General features: G+C 44.6%; 1 protein-coding gene across 2 annotated transcripts in view; it reads left to right on the top strand.

Moving 5' to 3' along the window:
* The window catches only part of MON2 (MON2 homolog, regulator of endosome-to-Golgi trafficking), a 139786-nt gene that overhangs the window by 54350 nt on the left and 64601 nt on the right, over positions 1-20835 (top strand). For both annotated transcript variants that reach the window (XM_073556966.1, XM_073556967.1), the window contains exons 14-19: positions 5382-5563; positions 5921-6033; positions 8215-8319; positions 9159-9239; positions 9323-9396; positions 10787-10877. In XM_073556966.1, coding sequence (XP_073413067.1) covers positions 5382-5563; positions 5921-6033; positions 8215-8319; positions 9159-9239; positions 9323-9396; positions 10787-10877 — 646 coding nt within the window. The remainder of the gene's footprint in view (positions 1-5381; positions 5564-5920; positions 6034-8214; positions 8320-9158; positions 9240-9322; positions 9397-10786; positions 10878-20835) is intronic.

Below are 20835 nucleotides of genomic sequence, written 5' to 3'. Positions count from 1 at the left end.
CACAAAAGCCCCGACGCGCATTTCGCTGTTGCTTCCTCAGGGGGCAGTGCGCATTGTGTCCACTGTGTCCTCCTTAAATATCCCACCATGACTGCAGACAGCGAATCGCTGCCACAGGATCGGAGGACTTCCAGCCGCGTCATGTGAGTGTATGGGGCGGAGCCTCCCCCGAGCCGCAACGTCACATCCGGCGTCAAGAGGCGATTAAAAACACCAATCACGCCCCCTGCTGACGCCGTACATGACATGCGCTGAAGGGACGGCCGCCGCCACACGCTACCCACGGTATAACATAAACGCAGAAGATCCCTCACACATGATTCAGAATCCGCCATATTAATTATGGGCAATGAAAAGGGCAACGAATATTACATGCCCCATGCTGAGGAAAAAGCCGCCACAATGCACTACTTGCGGCATATCATAGGAGACTATTCCAAACATACCGTATTAATTATGGACAAATAAGAAGGGCAAAAGGGTAAATGACAAGTCACAAACGCATATTATTATTAACGCCAGTAAGTAAGATCAAAAATGTTTAATACAAATCCAAGTATTAGATCAATAGCAATATAAAATGCACAATAGATCACAATCATTTGATAATATATAGCAATGGCGAAAAAATACAGAAAAACACATGTCATAAAAATCCATGCCAAGCATACAATATCCAAAAAAGAGGCAGGAAATCCCATGTCTTCAGAGCAGCAGTTCACATGACGTAGATGTTAGTCAAATAACTGGAAGTCAGAACGATTTCATGGAGAACATTAAGGCACATGTTATATGCAAGATGACATCCGCTGTAGAAAAAATTATAAAACACAAAAAACACACAATTATTCTGGTGACACAAATTAAAGGAACGCGCTGAAATAGGTAAAGGGCCCCTCAACAAACGTCATAAACAACATGCAAGGCGGATACTACAGAAAAGATGAAAAACTTAATTTTTCATTAAGACCCAATGGGGTCATGGTATTTAATCTGATGATCCACTTGCATTCAAGCTGTGCCAACCTGCGCTTCAGATCCCCTCCTCTAATACCACCATGAATGCGGTCAATGCCGCGAACCTTGAGGAGATCAGGATCACATGAATGACACAGCCTGAAATGTCGAGGAAGGGTCTTCAGGGATGCTATGTCATCTATCAAATGAGCCGCCCTGATATCCCTTACGTGCTCCCTAATACGGAAACGTAGCTCTCTAGAGGTCAACCCCACATATATTAACCCGCAAGGGCAGGTGGTGTAATACACTACATAATCACTACCACATGAGATGTACTCCCTAATATGGAATCACATTACGGCAAGCTAAGCAAGAACCGCATGGGAAACAGCCCTGACTGGGCTTCCCAGTATAAAAGGAAAGGGAAGTTTTAGCAACATAATGGCTTTTAACCAAAATATCCCTTAGATTACTACTTCTTCTTGCAGTCTTGAGGGGTCTCTCGGGGAGCAACTTACCCAGAACCGGTTCTGTTTTTAATACTGACCAATGCTTATTAAGAATTTTACGAACACTGTTCCATCTATTGTTATACGTAGAGATGAATCGAATCTGGAATGATTCATTCCTCGGTCTACCAGAGCCCGACAGAAGTTGGCCACGGCTGGATGCCTTGGCCCTTTGATAGCCATGTCTCAACACATCGTTTACTATATCCACGTGTGTGGAATCTATCCTGAAGATCAAGAGCCTGCTTTTCAAAGCGCTCATCTGTGGAACATAGGCGTCTGATCCACAGAAACTGGCCTGTAGGAATGGCCTGCACAGTGGATGGCGTATGGGCGGACGAAGCGTGTAGGAGGGCATTCACAGACGTCTTTTTGCAAAAGACATCAGTTTGTACCCGACCAGCTCAGTCCACAAGAATCTGGATGTCTAAAAAATCAATTTCCTGCTTATGACATTTGAAAGTTAATTTGATGTTATATCTATTATTATTCAAATGCTGTATAAAACTGCAAAAGCTCTCATATGAACCCTGCCAGATGATAAGCAGGTCATCAATATACCTGTACCACGCCTGCACCGAGGACGCGGCGTATGCGCCATCGCCGAAAACCTACCTCTCCCAGAGACCCAGAAAGAGGTTAGCGTACGAAGGCGCACACGCCGCGCTCATGGCGGTGCCCCTCTTCTGAAGGTAGAAGCGGTCTTTAAAGGTAAAAAAGTTTTTTGTTAAAATAAATCTAAGTAGTTCCAAAATGAAAAACCGAAGTGAAGCATCCAGATTACTTGTGCCGAGAAAAAATTCAACCGCCCTCAAGCCATCCTCGTGCGCGATGCAGGTATATAGTGACTCAATGTCCGCCGTGACCAACCACATGTCAGGCTCCAGGATCAAACCATCCAGTCTCCGAAGGACATCAGTAGTGTCTCTGACGTGGGAGGGGAGCGTCTCAACCAAAGGGTGCAGATAATGATCAATAAATTTACAAATGGGATCACAAAGCCCTCCCACGCCAGAGAAAATAGGACGTCCTGGTGGAATCACTGGATCTTTATATATCTTTGGTAGTAAATATAATGTTGGTATAACCGGAAATTGAACAAACAAGCCATCAACAACTTTTTTAGTAATTACTCTGCGAGAGAACGCCCCATCCAAAATCAGCCACAATTCTCTTTGAAAAGAGGAAACAGAATTATAAGATAGCACTTCATAAGCCTCCTTATTTTTCAACTGAGAAAAAACTTCTCGTTCATACATCCTAGTGGGCCAAACCACCACGTTCCCCCCCTTATCAGCAGGTTTAAAAACTACGTCAGTAAATGATCTCAATTCAGACAGGGCTTTCCTCTGAGCCCTTGTCAGATTATCATGTGTCCTATTGGTTGGAATTAACCTAAGATCCTGCATAACTAATTTGCAGAAAATTTCAACTTGCGGACACAAAGATAGGGGAGGAAACGTGGTGGACTTGGGCAGGATACATGTGGGAAAATTCTCAGGACCCTCATTCAGAAGTTCTTCAAGAGTAAGTAAGGCCTCTTGTTCTGCTCTGCTATTGAGATCCATATGGCAGTCATTCTTAGAATGTAGTTTTTTTAAAATCAGTTTTCTAGAGAAGAGAAAGAGATCCTTCACTGCAGTAAAGAAATCAAAGTTATTGTTAGGGACAAATGTCAGACCCAATTGAAGTACCTCGCATTGAGTTTCAGATAAAGTATGTGAGGACCAACTTATTACCTCAAGATTGTTCTTGCTTTTTTTCTCCATAGATTGAGTGGAGGGTTTTTCCTTTTATTTTTACCCCTGAAGGGGTTTGCCAATCTCATTGGTGCAAATCTCTCATTCCATTTTGTACCGCCACTTGCTCCTAACATGGAATCATCATCCATAGATGAAGCAGAGGAAATAGAATTGGACCTGTTTAACAATGGTTGTCCCTTGTGATTTCTACCAGAGGTTCTACGCCATCTATACACTCTATTGGCTTTGTAATCATTTAGATCCCTCTGATACTTCTTTGTTTTTGCTTGAATGATCTCTTTCTCCCACTTCTGGAAATCCACATCCAATTGGCTGTTCAATTTGGACAGAGCATCAACTGTCCCCATATGCTGCTCCATAGACTATGCCCCCATATGCTGCCCCATAGAATATGCCCCCATATATTGCTGCTCCATAGAATATGCCCCCATATGCTGCAAAAAAAAAAAAAAGCCATACTCACCTCTCCTGGGTCCATCGCCGCTGTCTGCCGCTTCTTGTGTCAGTGACTGTTCAGCCAGCAGAGGGGCGGCGCGCACTAACCACGTCACCGCGTCCCCTGCTGCCTAAACATCACTGACACAGGCTGCAGCAGAGACAGCGGTGAGCAGCGATGGACTGGGGGACAGATGAATATCGCGATACTCACCTATCCTGCCGCGGTCTCTGCAGCCTCGCTTCTCCACTGTCTCCCTTCCCTTCCTGTCTTCAGTGGTCACGTGGTACTGCTCATTACCACTCATGAATATGCGCATATTCATGAGTGGTAATGAGCGGCACCACGTGACCACTGAAGACAGGAAGGGAGACAGTGGAGAAGCGAGCGAGGCTGCAGAGCCCGGTAAGGACAGGTAAGTATGATCTGACACTCCCCCTCCCCCGCCGACCCCCAGGTATATGACCCGTGTATAAGCCGGGAGGGGGACTTTCAGCCCCAAAAAATGGGCTGAAAATCTCGGCTTATACACGAGTATATACGGTAAATGGCCCACCCTGTAGTGTCCGAATAGTGGCACTGAATAAATCAAGACATACAATTAGTGTTCCTTCATATAGCAATTCTATCCACCTATACTGTCTTAAAGGGATTTTCCCACCAACAACATACATTTTTATTAATAGATCTTGGAATATTAATATCATCTTCCACAATTGGATGTGATAAAAAAAATGTTCCTGTGCTGAGATAATCTTATAAATGTGTCTTCTGTGTAATGGTGGTGTCCGACCTACAGGGACAAGAAAAACAGTGCATACAGACAGGACCGCATTCATCTAATTTATTTTTTATTCCGATATCTATTTATTAAAATTAACTTTGTCGAAGGAAAATCCCCTTTAATTCCTGTCCAATTACCGCATGAGGATAAACACACATTCTGTAATGAAAAAGTCTTCCCCATAAAGGAGGTGGACGTTACAGCTCTGCAGTGCAGTTCCCCTTAAGTGCTTTTCGTGAACTATGGCTTCTTCAGGAAGCATGCCAAGACGTGTGCACGATCAACCGGTATCATGCACCTGTCCCCTTCTACTAATTGTGATCATTCCTGACCGGTATCAGTAGACTCAGTGGCACTTCTTTTGATGCAGATGTGGACGAAATTGCTTTCTTCATCCAGTTTTCTTACCCTAAGAGCTTTGGCAGACGATCATATTATCGTTCCAAGTGTGATTCCACTAAACACCAGCTCACCTGGACCAATGGTAGCCTATGGGTCCGTGCACATGTCCAATGTTTTATGTTTGTTTTTTTTTCTTCCTCAGACAGTGTCTGTCCGAGGAAAAAAATCTGCATGCCTGAGTTTGTTCCGATGTTCAGATCACATGGCCATGCAAATCAGTGAGTGCATAGAAAACATTGGACTGCACTCAGATGACATCCGAATGCAGTCCGATTCCTGCGGCCTCTCAGTTTGGAGGCCATCTTCTCATCTCAGAGAATCTGAGACCACTATGATTACTCTCTGACCAGAGTTTGATAATCGGGCCGATTCTCTTGAAGGAGAGCCGTCTGCGCCTGCCCTTGGTAACGACGTCTTTGCAAGTATTGTGCTGCCGTGCTCAGTTTTAAGACCCTTTGAAACTGTGTGTAGAGAAGTTTGTTACTGCTTATCGTTTTTTTCATTTGTTTTTGTCATTATACTTCCAGCACTGACGAAACGGCAACAGAAAATATCTTGAAAGCTGAAATGACTGTGGCAGCTCTGTGTGGCAAACTGGGACTTGTCACTCCAAGAGATGCCTTCATTACGGCCATTTGTAAAGGCTCTTTACCACCACACTATGCCCTCACTGTGCTGAACAGTTCATCTGCCGCGCTGAGCACCAAAAGTAAGCATTGTTACCTATGGCCCCCGTGTCTGCTGGGTCGCTGTGTGCAAACTAGACACGTTCGGCCAAGAATGCGATATGCTCTCTGTTTGGTTATTATTAGTCCTGGCTTTTTATACTATTGATTTTTCCTTTTTTTTAAAAAAATTTTTTATTAATAGAAACTATCAATTTTTTTACAGCAAGGAATTTGTGCTCTCAAGTCTAATATGCTAAGCTTACACAGCGGACGAGTTACATTAGAAATGTTCATGTGGTTTTAGCAAAAATGCATAGGAACAGTCTTCTTACTTCCTGACTTCCAGTATTTATATATTTTTCCTTTTATATAAAATGGCTTATATTATGTCTCGCCAGCCTATTCAATCCAGGGACAAAATGTGCAGATTATCAGCCCATCAAGTGACTCTCACCAGCAAGTAGTAGCGGTTGGACAGCCTCTTGCTCTGCAACCACAGGGAACAGTAATGGTACTGTCAATTAATCATTTTTGTTTGAATTGTTATTTATTTTGATGAAATATTTTATTTTAGGTTCACACTTCTGTCAGCACCTCCATTAGGGGCCTGTGCCGCTTGTTCAGCCTGTCTTGCATAAAAAAAGTGCAACATGATGAGCTATTTGGTTTTTCCCGTAAAATGACAGCCTCCTTAACAGAACGTACTATAGTTAATGGGTTCAATCAGTACTATTTTTGTTCGTCATTTGATAGAGCTGGAATAGGCAATTTTACAGAGGGGCCACATGAGAGACCATATAATAATAATAATTGTATAACTTAATTTTGAGCAAAACTAAGTATGCTGTCTTCCCCCTATATACCATATAAGCCCACACACTGCCATCTATATACTGTATGAGCCCAAACACAGCCCCCATATACAGTCTGAGCCCCCACATGGCCTCCTATATACTGTATTGAGCCCCCACATAGCCTCGTATATACAGTATTGAACCCACACATAGCCTTCTATATACAGTATGAGCCCCCAAATAGCCTCCTATATACAGTTTGAGCCCCACATAGCCTCCCTGCATACAGCGTGAGCCCCCACATAGCCTCCCTACTTACAGCGTAAGCCCCCACATAGCCTCCCAACATATAGCATGAGCCCCCACATAGCCTCCGTGCATGCAGAGTGAACCCACACATAGCCTCCCTACATATAGCATGAGCCCCACATAGCCTCCTATAAACAGTGTCAGTTGCATATAGCGTTATATACAGCATGAGCCCCGACATAGGCTCCCTTAATAAAGCGTGAGTTCTCACATGGCCTCCCTACATACAGGGTGAGCCCCACATAGCTTCCTATATGCAGCATGAGCCCCCACATAGCCTCCTATATACAGCGTAAGCCCTGACATAGGCTCCCTAAATACAGCCTGAGCCCCCACATAGCCTCCCTACATACAGTGTGAACTCCCACATAGCCTCCTAAGGCCACTTTCACACTTGCATTTTTTTGCTGCACGTTGTTTTTGCGCACCCAAACGCATGAAAAAAACGCATCATGCGTTTGTGTGTGTTTTTTTGCGGGTTTTGGTGCATTTTTTTTAAAAAACCGCATGCGTTTTTTTGCGCATACGTGCGCATTACAATGTGCACCCATAGACTTTAATGGGGGTTTTGCTGTTAAAAAAAAAAAAAAAACACATTGCGTGCGCACGCGTTTTTTGGGGCAAGTCGGACGCACAAATAATGCAACAGGATGCATTTTGTGCGCCCGAGCGCACACTGCAAGAAACCGCATGCGCATACAAACGCGTACGTGCGCATATGTATGTGCACATATGCGCACCCATGTTGAAGTATAGGGGAAAAAAACGCATGCATTTTTTTGCGCTAAAAAGCAGCGCAAAAAAACGCAAGTGTGAAACCAGCCTTACATACAGCGTGAACCCCACATAGCCTCACTATGTACAGCGTGAGCTCCCCACATAGCCTACAATATACAGTGTGAGCTCCCCACACTGCCTCCTATATACAGTATGAGCCCTCAACATAGCCTCCAATATATACAGCGTGAGCCCCACATAGCCTCCTATACACAGCGTGAGCCCCACATAGCCTCCTATATACAGCGTGAGCTCCCCACATAGCCTACAATATACAGTGTGAGCTCCCCACACTGCCTCCTATATACAGTATGAGCCCTCAACATAGCCTCCAATATATACAGCGTGAGCCCCACATAGCCTCCTATATACAGCGTGAGCCCCACATAGCCTCCTATATACAGTGTGAGCCTCTTATGTAGATACAAATATCCCATACACATGGGAAAAAAAAACAAAACAATACATACTCACCTCGCTCCTGTTCCCCCGGCATACTGCTCCTGGCTTCTTTGCACTGAGCCTCATTAGCAGCGTGATGAAATGACGTCATCGCGTCTGCTGTCTCCCACCCTGATTGGTGGCAGATGCAGCAGGAGGCTATGTTCTCCTCCAATGTATTCACCGCTGTCTTCATCCTCAGGATGCAGATACGTGGTGACAGTGGCGAAGGATGGGAAGGGGAGGGCATGGGTCAATGTTTCAGCCCTTCGGCTGTCCGTGGGCCAGACCAGGTCTGGGATAGAGCCATTTTTTGCAGGAATCTAAAAACATAACCTATCCTTATGTACTCATTTTTCCTTTTCTTGCAGCTAACTGCTAAGAATATACAGTGTATGCGGACTCTGCTTAATTTGGCACACTGTCATGGTGGGTATTTGGGGACTTCTTGGCAGCTTGTCCTTGCAACCCTACAGGTACGTAATACCGTATAAACAGTAAGAGCTAGCGATCCTTTTTTTTAAGAATAAAACAAACCAAATAGTACTTGTATATTGTTTGTCAATTAAAGATAAGTGCATACGCTGCTTGACATTGCAGTAGTTAGTTCTTCTGGATATCACTGTGAAATGAACGTCAAGAATTGTTATTATAGCACATATTAATCTGCCATAGGAAACAGATGTAAAAATGGCAGTTTCATCTACCTTCCTACACCATTATCTAAGTGATTAGATGCCTCCAGTCTGCCAGAAAGTATTGTACTTTCTTTAAGTGCTGGGGTTTCTCTTTAGTGGTGGATGCAATTTCCTCGGCGGTCTCTGTGAGGGGGCATGGTGGAGTCAGACTGTCAGCACTCCTGATTCATGAAGCATTGCATACCTCTTCGTGAATCTGGAGCGTCTGACTAGTGGAGTAAGGCCTGGAATGAGATCTCTGGTGTAGGAGGCGCCACAGCTCAGCATGAATTAGATGAGCTGTGGCATCACGTACCTCTCTGTCCTGCCCCAGCTCCTCCTGGGAGAAACCGGCATGAAAATGCCAAAAGTTGCTTAAATTTATACTGACCCCTGAGTTGTACCAAAGTTTTGCAATTTTGATGCTAGAATTCTGGCAAAATTGCTTTGATGAATTTTGAGGCCTTGATCAGTATCTAGTCATAGAAAGATATGATACTAGTCCTTCTCACATAATATATCCTTTTTAATATTTTATAGTAATTTCCATGTTGCTACCATAGTTCTAGTTGGTTCTCTAATTGTATATCACTTTGCAATGTGTTCATGTGTATATTAACAGACATCTCTTTACTTAGCATTTGGTGTGGATCCTTGGCTTAAAACCCAGCAGTGGTGGTGCACTAAAACCTGGGCGAGCTGTTGAGGGCCCCAGCACTGTGAGCATAACCTACATAGAAATCCTGCCTACATACAGTATACTTGCTGGCGTATCTGAATAATCTGCATTTTGTCCTTCTAGGTCTTGACCACCGCAGTTATGACGGACTTGCCTGTTATCTCCACAATACTTTCGCGACTGTTTGAAAGCTCACAGTAAGACAATTTTAATTATTAACAAATCAAGATATCCTGGTTTAATCCTTTAGCTGCCAGGAGTTTGGGGACACTTTTTTCCCTTTCACACTGTAACAGAAAAAATAAATTACGGTATACAAAAGTCCTTTTATACCCCAATGCCTGTGTATTGTCTGGAAAAAGACCCCTGTCATATTGTGGAAATTTTACCTAGCGCTTTACACCAATGGGGTCCATAATACAATTTCGTATCACTGTATGATGTAAATAAATTACACATTTGCAGCTAAAACTCTGACTCAAGTAGAGCTTCAGATGGAAAAGCTCTCCGAAAATACCTGTTTAAGGTGTGCAGAGTTCAGACATGCCAATTATGAGTCTGGATGCATATATCACCACTCAAGCGATCCCTTTCGTGCTATGTCCTGCTGATCATTGAGGGTCCGGTTATTGAGACCTCCATTGATCTCGTAATAAAATCTATTCTGCAGTGCACCGCTCAGCAGGAAGGAATATTGAGCTCTTGTATAAGCACTTGCATACAGTGGTGTATGGGCTCAGCACATAGATTACTACCCTGTACCGCCCCATGTACAGGTTCATAGAGTTACTCACCGCTCTGTGTACGTGCTCTCGCAGGACCTCAGCAGTACGTTGCAGAGCTTTTTTTTTTTTTTTTTTTATATATACAACTAGTGGAGGTCTCTGGATACAGGAAACCCACCATTCTGCGGGACATCTAGAGAAGGGGGCAGCAAATAAAAAAATTAAACATTAAGTACAATTTAAAAATAAAGAGACGTATGTATGATCCGGATCCCAGTAAAATTAAACATGCCATTAAATTTAGACCTGTGATTGTAGTAAAAAAAAAAATAAGATGTGAACAGTAACAGGATGTGATATTTCCGCTTGCTGTAACTTTTTACCCCTATATTGTGTGAAATCCGCAATATCAGTCCACCTGATCTCCATGACTTATGTTTCTAGTTGTTCTGCTGTTGTCATGACATACGACATATGTCCATGGCAGTGAAAAGTGAAACTGCGTATATTATTGAATTGTATGTTTTAATGGAGGCCATTATCTGTTGCTTAAATCGTCTTGGATAATGTTGTAAGGTCATTGATAGGTGGTCCGGACATTTACGCATTGTAGTACCATGGAGGGTAAAGCACTTGGATTGGATCCCCTGGCTATAATCATTTCATAAGCTTGCAAAGGATTAATACCAACAGATTGGTGCTCTTCTGGTAATTCTATGCATATATTTGAGTAATTTCTGCACAATGAGTGTGGTTTCACTCTGATGGCATACTTCTGAGTAGACTCTAGCATGTACTGTAAAGCAAGAGTATATGTCAAGGAAATATGGGGAAAAAGTCTAAGACTTTATCATTGTTTCAGATACCTGGATGATGTGTCTTTGCACCATCTCATAAATGCACTGTGCTCATTATCCCTGGAGGCGATGGACATGGCATATGGGAATAGCAAGGTAAGACACAGCGTTGGCTGTATAGATAAGGGGTTCAGATTAAAATGGCAGATATTTACTGACTAGGCTGAAAATCCTAGCTCTTATTGTGCCTGTAATAGAGTACATGTGAGGGGTACAGAGACAGTCCATATTAGGCTGGTTTCACACTTCTTGATATTTCTGGGACCGGAAAAACAGTACTGGAGATATCGGTGTCTGTGGGTACGTGTGTGTAATACTTGCGGCTTATGTGTAGCAACCGTGTGCCGCGTTGGTACCACACGTACCAGTGCCTGTGAAGCAGCCGTACAGTTAGCGCTGTTCCCCGGTGTCGGGTGCTGAAGTCCGTTCTTATCATTCTCCCCTGCTAGCACTGTCATCAGCACGAGCAGAGGGGAATGTTAGGAGTTATATTCAACTGATAACAACGAGAGCAGGCAGCGGCTGATGGCAGTATTCATCAGCTGCTGCCTGCGCTATAAATAAATAAATAAATGAAAAAATTGGCCTGGGTTCCCTTGTATTTTTGATAACCAGCTAGGCAAAACTGACAGCTGCGGGCTGCAACCCTCGGCTGTCATCTCCAGCAAGGCTGAAACATGCATGAGATTTTGTGGCTCATGCTGCTATTAAAAAACGGACATTTTATTGTATATTGGCCATGGACACACACTGACATGTGCACGTGTGTAAGTGTCACTGGTACGTGTGCAAACTGTCTCCATACATACTGACTTCTGGAAGAGCCCTTAAAAGAGATGTGTGGTGGATGCAGCATGATATACAGGATAGGTGATGGGGAGAGCGAGTATAGCAGAAGTATACAGGGTTAGAAGATATCCATATGTATATGTGATGAAACAAGGGGAAATTACCAAGTGATGTACATGAACCATAATTGATGAATGTGTGTGTATAAAAAATTAATAAAGACCAAAGAAAATATAACAAAAATAATATTTATTATAGATTCTGGCACAATGTACAACTACAATAGATAAAAAACATGTAAAAATGTTATAATATGACAAAAGGAACCCGTAGGTGTATTAGTACTCTGATAACATATTATATTGGTCTCACCACTGTACAAAAAGGTTTTTTTGTAGGATATAAATCCAGCATATATAATATAGTCCCCAAATAAAGCAGCAAAAAAATGTGTATATAAGTGCAAAAAAAAAAATGATAAAATACAATAATAAAATTGTCACAGAAAAGGAAGAGTTTAGTACCTTTCACCCTATCATCTCAGCAGCTTAAATTTTGTTCACAATTTTGTGTTCATTCACTTTTCTTTTTTCAACATATATAATTGTTTTTCACACACTTTGTCATTTTTTCCTTTTCTGTGAACTACATTACAAATCTTGGTGTAGTTATTTATATTTGACAATTTTATTATTGTATTTTATCTTTTTTTTTTTTTTGCACTTACATACACATTTTTTTTTGCTGCTTTATTTGGGGACTATATTATATATGCTGGATTTATATCCTACAAAAAAACCTTTTTGTACAGTGGTGAGACCAATATAATAGGTTATCAGAGTACTAATACACCTACGGGTTCCTTTTGTCATATTATAACATTTTTCTATTCTACACGACGGCACCACGAGAGAGGGGATCCGCCCAGCGAGGACAGGAAACCTTCAAGATAAAAGGGGCGGCTCCTCTCTCCGCATCAGTTGGTTTCCTGTCCTCGATGGGAAACCCTCAAGATGAAAACCTCTTGATGATTGGTAGAAAGAAGAGGATGCCTGGGCCTGGGTCGGGTGATTACTGGCAGGCACCGGTCTGCTACACCCGTCACCAGGTACCGGTAGTCGCCTCGGGGGCCATATATTCCTATGTCCCCCCTGAGCGAGTGCATGGCCACAGCCCATGGGGCAGATGCCCGGGTGAAGCTGGATACCTTGGAGACCACAGGCGGTGTACCCTCCAAGATGTAAATGTACCCCGTAAGACGTCCACGGAGGCCACTTTCCGTGTTCCCTCCCTGTCGACGTACGGTGGCCATGCAGCCCATGTGACACATCGGTGCCTGGGCGAAGATATGGCTCCTCGGGGGTGCCACATTGGTGTACCCACCCTGTTGAGACCAGACGCCAGTCCCCGCAGAATTCGGCTCTGGAAGGTTTACCTGGTGTATACGTTGGCGGTATAGTGGATCGTCCATCCTTTCTCCTCAGGTAAGAGGGAGAGCGCAGGTGACCGGGGCCCAGGCGCTCACCGGAAAACCCGGGTTCGCGCCGCTGAGCACACCAGGGTGGCAAGGACGCGCGCATTGGTAGCGCGCATGGCGGGGCCTTGCTGGGAGGAAGCCGACGCTAAACCGGAAGTGGTAAGCGGCGACCCGGAAGTAGAGGTGGCGCGCACAGCAGAGACACAGGAGGGTGTGCGCAGTCACTAGGGCGCGCGGACACAGGTAGTGGCGCGCGCACAGAGGGCGCAAGCGGGGTACGGGGACCAGGCGGTCCAATTTAAAAAAAAAAAAAAGAAAAAAAAGAGGAATAGCCTTCCCTCTTAGGCTGAAGGTGACTGCTCTCATTAGGTGGCTCCTGCTAAGCAGCTTGAAGCTGGGGGCTGCTAGTTAAACCGGTAGTGGCTGGCGTCACTACACCATTACATGGTCGGATGTGACTGCTCTCAGCACAGGATAGCAGCAGACATATACGGCAGGATGGAGAGCCCCTCGCCAGAGCATATACAACCACGCCAGGAAGCAAAGGAAAGGCGGTCACGCTCACACGAAAAGAGCCAGACACGCCGCAGCAGCAGTGGAGGCCGCTCGGGCAGCGCACGGGCGGATCGTCAACGCAAGAAGGAGGGGTCCCTAGTCTCCTTAGGAGACAGTGAGAAGACCAGTCAGCCTCCAGATCCGGTACCCGTTTTGTGAAAGCGTCCGAGTGGTGAGTGAACTACGAGAAAGTTCAGTACTCTAATGTCTGTTCTCTTTCTCTTGTCTCCTCTCTTCCCTCTCCTCCCTCTCTTACATACATTGGCGGGGTGGAGTATAGGAAGTCCCTAAGAAAAGTAGGGGAAAATCTAAGAATAAAAAATGTGCTTTATGCAAAAGTCCCGTAGGAACAGCCTGGAATAAAAAGTTATGCCAGGAGCGTATTAACAAAACAATAGCGGAGGAGACTCCCTCATTCTCGGATAGTCTGAGGTCCCTAATTCAAACAGAAGTTTGTAAGTCAGTAAGTGCATTACAATCTGCGGATGCAGATAGGAAAACTAGGGATAGATCCAGCCCCTCAGGGGTCTCTCAAGAAGACTATACAGGGTCAGAGGAGGACTCAAATAAAACGCACTATTCAGATAGCAGCTCAGATGGGGAAGATACGTTCCCAGTAGAATCTACGGATGAACTTATTAAAGCAATCAGATCTACCATGGGGCTGGTAGAGGAGCGGGCAAAAAAGACAGCCCAAGAACTCATGTTCAGTGGACTACAAAAGAAAAAGCGTAAGACCTTCCCTATTAATGAGCAACTAGAAGGGCTCATAAAACGCGAATGGGAAAAACCAGAGAAAAAGTCCCAGATATCTAATTCTCTGAAGAGGAGGTATCCCTTTGAGGAGGAGGCATCCTCATCCTGGGATAGGGCTCCCAAAATCGATGTAGCGATATCAAAAGTCGCCAGGAAAACCTCCCTACCCTTTGAGGATCTGGGGTTTCTGAAAGAACCGCTGGACCGGAAGACGGACAATTGCCTTAAAGCAGCCTGGGAAACCTCGGCTGGGGCACTAAGACCGGCTATCTCAGCTACGTGTGTGGCTAGGTCTCTAAAGATATGGGTAGACAACTTGGAGGATCAACTAGAACATGGAGTTCCCAGAGAGTCAATTCTGGAAGCATTACCGGCTATTAGAGCGGCGGCAGACTTTCTCGCAGAGGCTTCTGCAGACTCGGCCAGACTGGCAGCAAAGTCAGCAGCCTTAACCAATGTAGGACGGCGTGCAGTATGGCTAAAATGCTGGCCGGGGGACACTCAGGCAAAGATGAAACTGTGCTCTCTGCCATGTGAGGGAAATTTCTTGTTCGGACCAGCATTGGATGACGTGTTGGAAAAAGCGGGTGATACAAAGAAAAATTTTCCAAAACAACCATTTCAAGCGTTTCGGCGCTCCTTTCAGAGGGGCCGGAAATTCAGAAAGCAACAATTCAGAGATAGAGACAGAAACAATTCTGACAGGCGATACAGATGAGGGAGAGGCTTCTATTTCGGCAAGCCCTCCAGGGAAGCCAAAAAACCCTCCCAGTGACGGTCCTTCTCAGGTGGGGGGAAGGCTCTCTCACTTCCTCCCAGCCTGGGAGAGAATCTCATCCAGCACCTGGATCCGACAGATAGTAGGGTCAGGTCTGGAATTAAAGTTCCACCATTGGCCACCACAAAAATTCATTCAGACTCCAGTGCAATCTTCTCAAGAAAGACAAGAGAGTCTGGAAGGGGAGGTATTGTCACTCATACAGAAACTCGTACTGGAAGAAGTTCCGGAAAAAGAAAAAAAGGAAGGCTTTTACTCCCCCCTATTTCTAATAAAGAAACCAGACAATTCCTGGAGGACAATTATAAATCTGAAAGGCCTCAACAGATATTTGATAGTCCCATCATTCAAGATGGAAACCATAAGATCTGCAGTGAAACTCCTCTTTCCTCGGTGTTACATGGCGGTCCTGGATCTCAAGGATGCTTACTATCATGTCCCGATCCGGCAGCAAGACCGCAAATATCTCAGGGTGGCAGTCCAGATAAAATCTCAGTGGCATCACTTTCAATACAGGGCTCTGCCCTTTGGAGTAGCAATAGCCCCCCGGGTCTTCACGAAATTAATTGCGGAGGTCTCGGCTCATCTCAGGGAAAAAGATGCTCTGGTAATACCATATCTGGACGACTTCCTGATAGTGGGGAGAGATTTCTCTCACTGTCAGGAACAAGTCAAGATAGTGATGGAGACACTTCAAACTCTGGGTTGGCAACTGAACCTCAAAAAATCCAAATTGGAACCAACAATGATCCAGAATTTTTTAGGCCTAACAATAGACTCGGTGGTGCAGGAATGTCGCCTCCCAGAGGAAAAAGAAGAAAAAATCAAAAACCTAATCAGGACAACATTAAGAAAGCCAGTAATGACTCTGTGGAAAGCCATGTCAGTGTTGGGATCCCTAACTTCCTGCATACCAGCAATAAAATGGGCTCAGTTTCACACAAGGGAACTTCAGTGGTGTGTGTTACAAAACGATCTGAGGCTTCAGGGGCAGTTAGAGCAAAAGCTCACCATCCCGGACCCTGTACTCCAGTCACTCAGGTGGTGGTTACAGATAGAGTCCTCTCCAAGGGGAGTACCCTGGACATATACAGCCTCCAGAGTAGTCACGACAGATGCCAGCCCTTGGGGCTGGGGAGCCCATCTAGACACCCTATGGCTTCAAGATCCTTGGGCTCAGGACGAAAAAGATCTATCCTCAAACGAGTGGGAGCTGCTAGCCATCGAAAGGGCGCTGGAAGGTTTACTGACACACCTGACAGGACATCACGTGAAAGTCCTATCAGACAATCGTACAGCAGTAGCATATGTGAACCATCAGGGGGGCACCCGTTCTCGGTCATTAATGAAAATAGCGGGAAGAATCCTGACTCTAGCGGAACGTCAGTTCCTCTCATTATCGGCCCTGCATATCCGAGGGGTGGACAACCTGAAGGCAGACTTTCTGAGCAGGAACCGGTTGAAGCAAGGCGAATGGTGCCTAAAAGAGTCCATTTTCCAACAGATTATGCTTATATGGGGGAAACCCATAATAGATCTCTTCGCCTCAAAAACCAACAGAAAGGTTCAAAAGTTCTGCTCTCTAAGTCCAGCAGACATGCCACTGGCGGTAGACGCCTTCAGGATAAAATGGACATCAGGTCTCCTGTACGCCTTCCCTCCGATATGCCTCATTCCATTAGTCCTGAAGAAGATCAGGGAGGACCAAGCCAGAGTAATTATGATAGCTCCCTTTTGGCCAAAAAGGCCGTGGTTCTACTGGCTAAGAGTGATGTCAGTGACGGACCCATGGGTACTCCCAGAGGACCACGACCTCCTAACACAGGGTCCCTTCAATCACCCTCCGAACTCCAGGTTGCATTTGACAGCCTGGAATTTGAAAGGTCACTGTTAGAGAAAAAAGGGTTTTCACAAAGGTTAATTTCCACCCTAATCAGTAGCAGAAAGCCAGTGACTACAAAAATATACGGGAGAATATGGAGAAAATTTTTGTCCACCTCAGGCCCAATACGGGAGGGAGAAGTACCGGTGAAGGCAGTGCTAGAGTTTTTGCAAAGGGGTTTAGTCTTGGGCTTAGCTGTCAGCACCCTCAAAGTACACGTTTCAGCCCTGGCAGCATTATTCAACTATGACCTAGCAAATGATAGATGGGTGGCCAGGTTTATCCGGGCCTGTACTAGAGCTAACTCTGTCCCATCTCCTAAACCTCCTCCCTGGGATCTAAACTTAGTCCTATCATCTCTAACAGAAAGTCCATTTGAACCACTAGACGTGACATCAGATAAAGTGTTAACTTTAAAAACAGCCTTATTAGTGGCACTTACATCGGCACGTAGGGTTGGGGACTTACACGCACTGTCAGCAGACCCGCCATACACTCAGGTTAGGGACGATAGAGTTGTCTTAAGATTAGACCCAGCATACCTCCCTAAGGTAGTGTCGAAATTCCACAGAGCTCAGGAAATAGTCTTGCCATCCTTTTGTCCTAACCCCGGTAACAAGAAGGAGGAGAGGCTACATTGCTTAGATGTTAGGAGATGTATCCTACAATATTTAGAGATGACAAAATCCTGGAGGAAACAGAGGGCCCTGTTTGTTTCATATCAGGGGGCAAGGAAGGGCCTTAAAGCCTCTAAGCAAACTATAGCTAGATGGGTGAGAGAGGCCATCATACTAGCATATAGTAGTGCAGGCAGGGCTGTTCCAGAGGGCCTAAAAGCCCATTCCACGAGGGCCATGGCAACGTCCTGGGCGGAGAGAGCGGACGCCTCCATCGACCAAATCTGTAAGGCGGCCACTTGGTCCTCTCCATCTACCTTTTTCAGACATTACAGATTAGACCTATCTGCTACCTCTGATCTCGCATTTGGGAGAAGAGTGTTACAAGCAGTGATCCCCCCCTAAAGAGAATACAAATCTCTGTAACTCTCTCGTGGTGCCGTCATGTAGAATGGAAAAACACGGGTATTACATACCTGGTAATGTGTTTTTTCATGAGACATGACGGCACCCTTATATTCCCGCCCTATTGATCACGTCATTAGTTGGGTGCATTATTAGTATTATACACTCCCTTGGTGTCGGAAATTTAGCAGTATTAAAGTTGTATTATTTATGTGTACACTAACCTGCGGAGTTCCTCTCGTGCTCTGTAAAACAACTGATGCGGAGAGAGGAGCCGCCCCTTTTATCTTGAAGGTTTCCTGTCCTCGCTGGGCGGATCCCCTCTCTCGTGGTGCCGTCATGTCTCATGAAAAAACACATTACCAGGTATGTAATACCCGTGTTTTTACATGTTTTTTTATCTATTGTAGTTGTACATTGTGCCAGAATCTATAATAAATATTATTTTTGTTATATTTTCTTTGGTCTTTATTAATTTTTTATACACACACATTCATCAATTGTGGTTCATGTACATCACTTGGTATTTCCCCTTGTTTTATTGATACCGGATGGTCTGCCATCCAACCTTAAAGGAACACATTGCTAATTTATTAAACTATATATAATATATTGATTCATCATATATTGTTGGAGTGTTCTTTTTCTTCTTTAAGTATATGTGATGGTAATGTATTATTATGGCATGCTCTGCCCCCAGTACAGTGACCTTACAGGGTATCAGCCAGTACTAATAAATGTCTACATTGCCTCCGATCCTTCCCTCACCATCCTATCTACATTCTTAGAAATTCCTAGGTTAAGATGCACCACAATTCAAACTACAGCTGCACAACATTTGTGCTACAAATCAATGTAGTAACTTGGAAATCGCAGATTACAGTTTTGTAACATATTTCACCCCTTTGGGGTGACTCAGCAGCGAGATCGCTGTGTGTGACGGGGGCTTTACTCGTTTCATGGTAATCGCGCTGTTTAAACAGGCTGCCAATCCCAAAATACACTTTCAGCAGGTATAATTACCTTTTATGCAGGTCAAAAGATTCTCGTTGTAGGCAGCGCCTTGTTTTGTGTACACAGGACCTGTGCTTCGGGGAACAGTGGCTGTCTAAGCGCTCTGAATGATCTACAATAGTGCTGTGAAGGATTTATCACTGATAGATTAACATGGTCGAACTAGTCTGACTCCGCCCCTCCTGTGATAAGCAGCTCACTGTCTATGGAATTTGTATATGGAGAGCTTGCTGTGGGCAGTGGAAGCTTTTCAGCTCTGCTTTATTTTAAATCTAAAAGCTTGGATTTATATCAAAACAGCTGTACCCAGTAATGTAAGTGATACAACGTTGGTGGATTCAGCTTCTTTTTCCCTTCACCCATGACAGCACACCTGAGAGAGGGATCCACTCCGCCAGGACCCTACTGCGACATAAGGGGCGGCACCTCTCCCCTGCTTCAGTTGGGTTCCTGTCCTGGAAGGAATCCCACTGTCAGCGGTAAATACGCTTAAGGTTCAGGTGTCCGCACTAGGGGCGCTCTATAACTGCAACTTGGCAGCAAATAGATGGATAGCCAGATTCATCAAATCCTGTCATAGGGTTAGACCGATTCCAATACCCAGAATAGCTCCCTGGGATTTAAACCTAGTTCTAGAGGCCCTTACTAAAGAGCCATGTGAGCCGTTACATCAGCTCCCCATAAAATTTCTGACTCTAAAAACCATCGTGTTAGTGGCCCTTACATCGGCCCGTAGAATAAGCGACTTGCAGGCTCTCTTGGTGAATCCACCCTATACACAAGTTTTTCAGGACAGGGTGGTACTAAGAGCAGACCCAGCTTATCTGCCTAAGGTAGCATCAGATTTCTACCTGGGTCAGGAGATTATTCTCCCATCCTTCTGCAACAATCAAAAAAATTCAGGGGAGGAAAAATTCCATAGTTTGGACGTCAAGAGAGCCCTGCTAGAGTACATACAGCTGTGGCCAAAAGTATTGACACGCCTGCAATTCTGTCAGATAATACTCAGTTTCTTCCTGAAAATGATTGCACAAATTCTTTGGTATTATTATCTTCATTTAATTTGCCTTAAATGAAAAAACACAAAAAGAATTGTCCTAAAGCCAAATTGGATATAATTCCTCACTAAACATAAAAAAGAGGGTGGACAAAAGTATTGACACTGTTCAAAAAATCATGTGATGCTTCTCTAATTTGTGTAATTAACAGCACCTGTAACTTACCTGTGGCACCTAACAGGTGTTGGCAATAACTAAATCACACTTGCAGCCAGTTGACATGGATTAAAGTTGACTCAACCTCTGTCCTGTGTCCTTGTGTGTACCACATTGAGCATGGAGAAAAGAAAGAAGACCAAAGAACTGTCTGAGGACTTGAGAAACCAAATTGTATCTGTCACTAGCCAGTGGAGGAGGTCCCAGTCCCTATTCGTAGCTTTTCAGGGTGCCAGGAAAGGCTATGGGGTTTCAAAAGGGACTATTGCTACATGGATTAGCGAAGCCATTAGTGTAGTCTACTCAGCTAGTGGTGTTCCGATTCCTGATGGCATTAAGGCTCATTCCACCAGAGCCGTGGTGACCTCCTGGGCTGAAAAGGCAGAGGTATCGATTGATCAAATCTGTAAGGCCGCTACCTTGGCGAATTCTCCAAAAATCTCTCAGGTGTGCTGTCATGGGTGAAGGGAAAACCACCATGGTTACTTACCGGTAGCCGGTTTTTCCGGAACCCATGACAGCACCCGTATATTACCCCCCCTTATCACCGTATGGGTGTGCACGTTT

Source organism: Dendrobates tinctorius, unplaced genomic scaffold, assembly GCF_039654945.1.
Source record: "Dendrobates tinctorius isolate UK_male_01 unplaced genomic scaffold, ASM3965494v1 ptg000241l, whole genome shotgun sequence".
In the NCBI taxonomy this organism is placed as follows: domain Eukaryota; kingdom Metazoa; phylum Chordata; class Amphibia; order Anura; family Dendrobatidae; genus Dendrobates; species Dendrobates tinctorius.
Note: the sequence above shows the minus strand (reverse complement) of the source record. Positions and strands in the feature narration are given on the sequence as shown.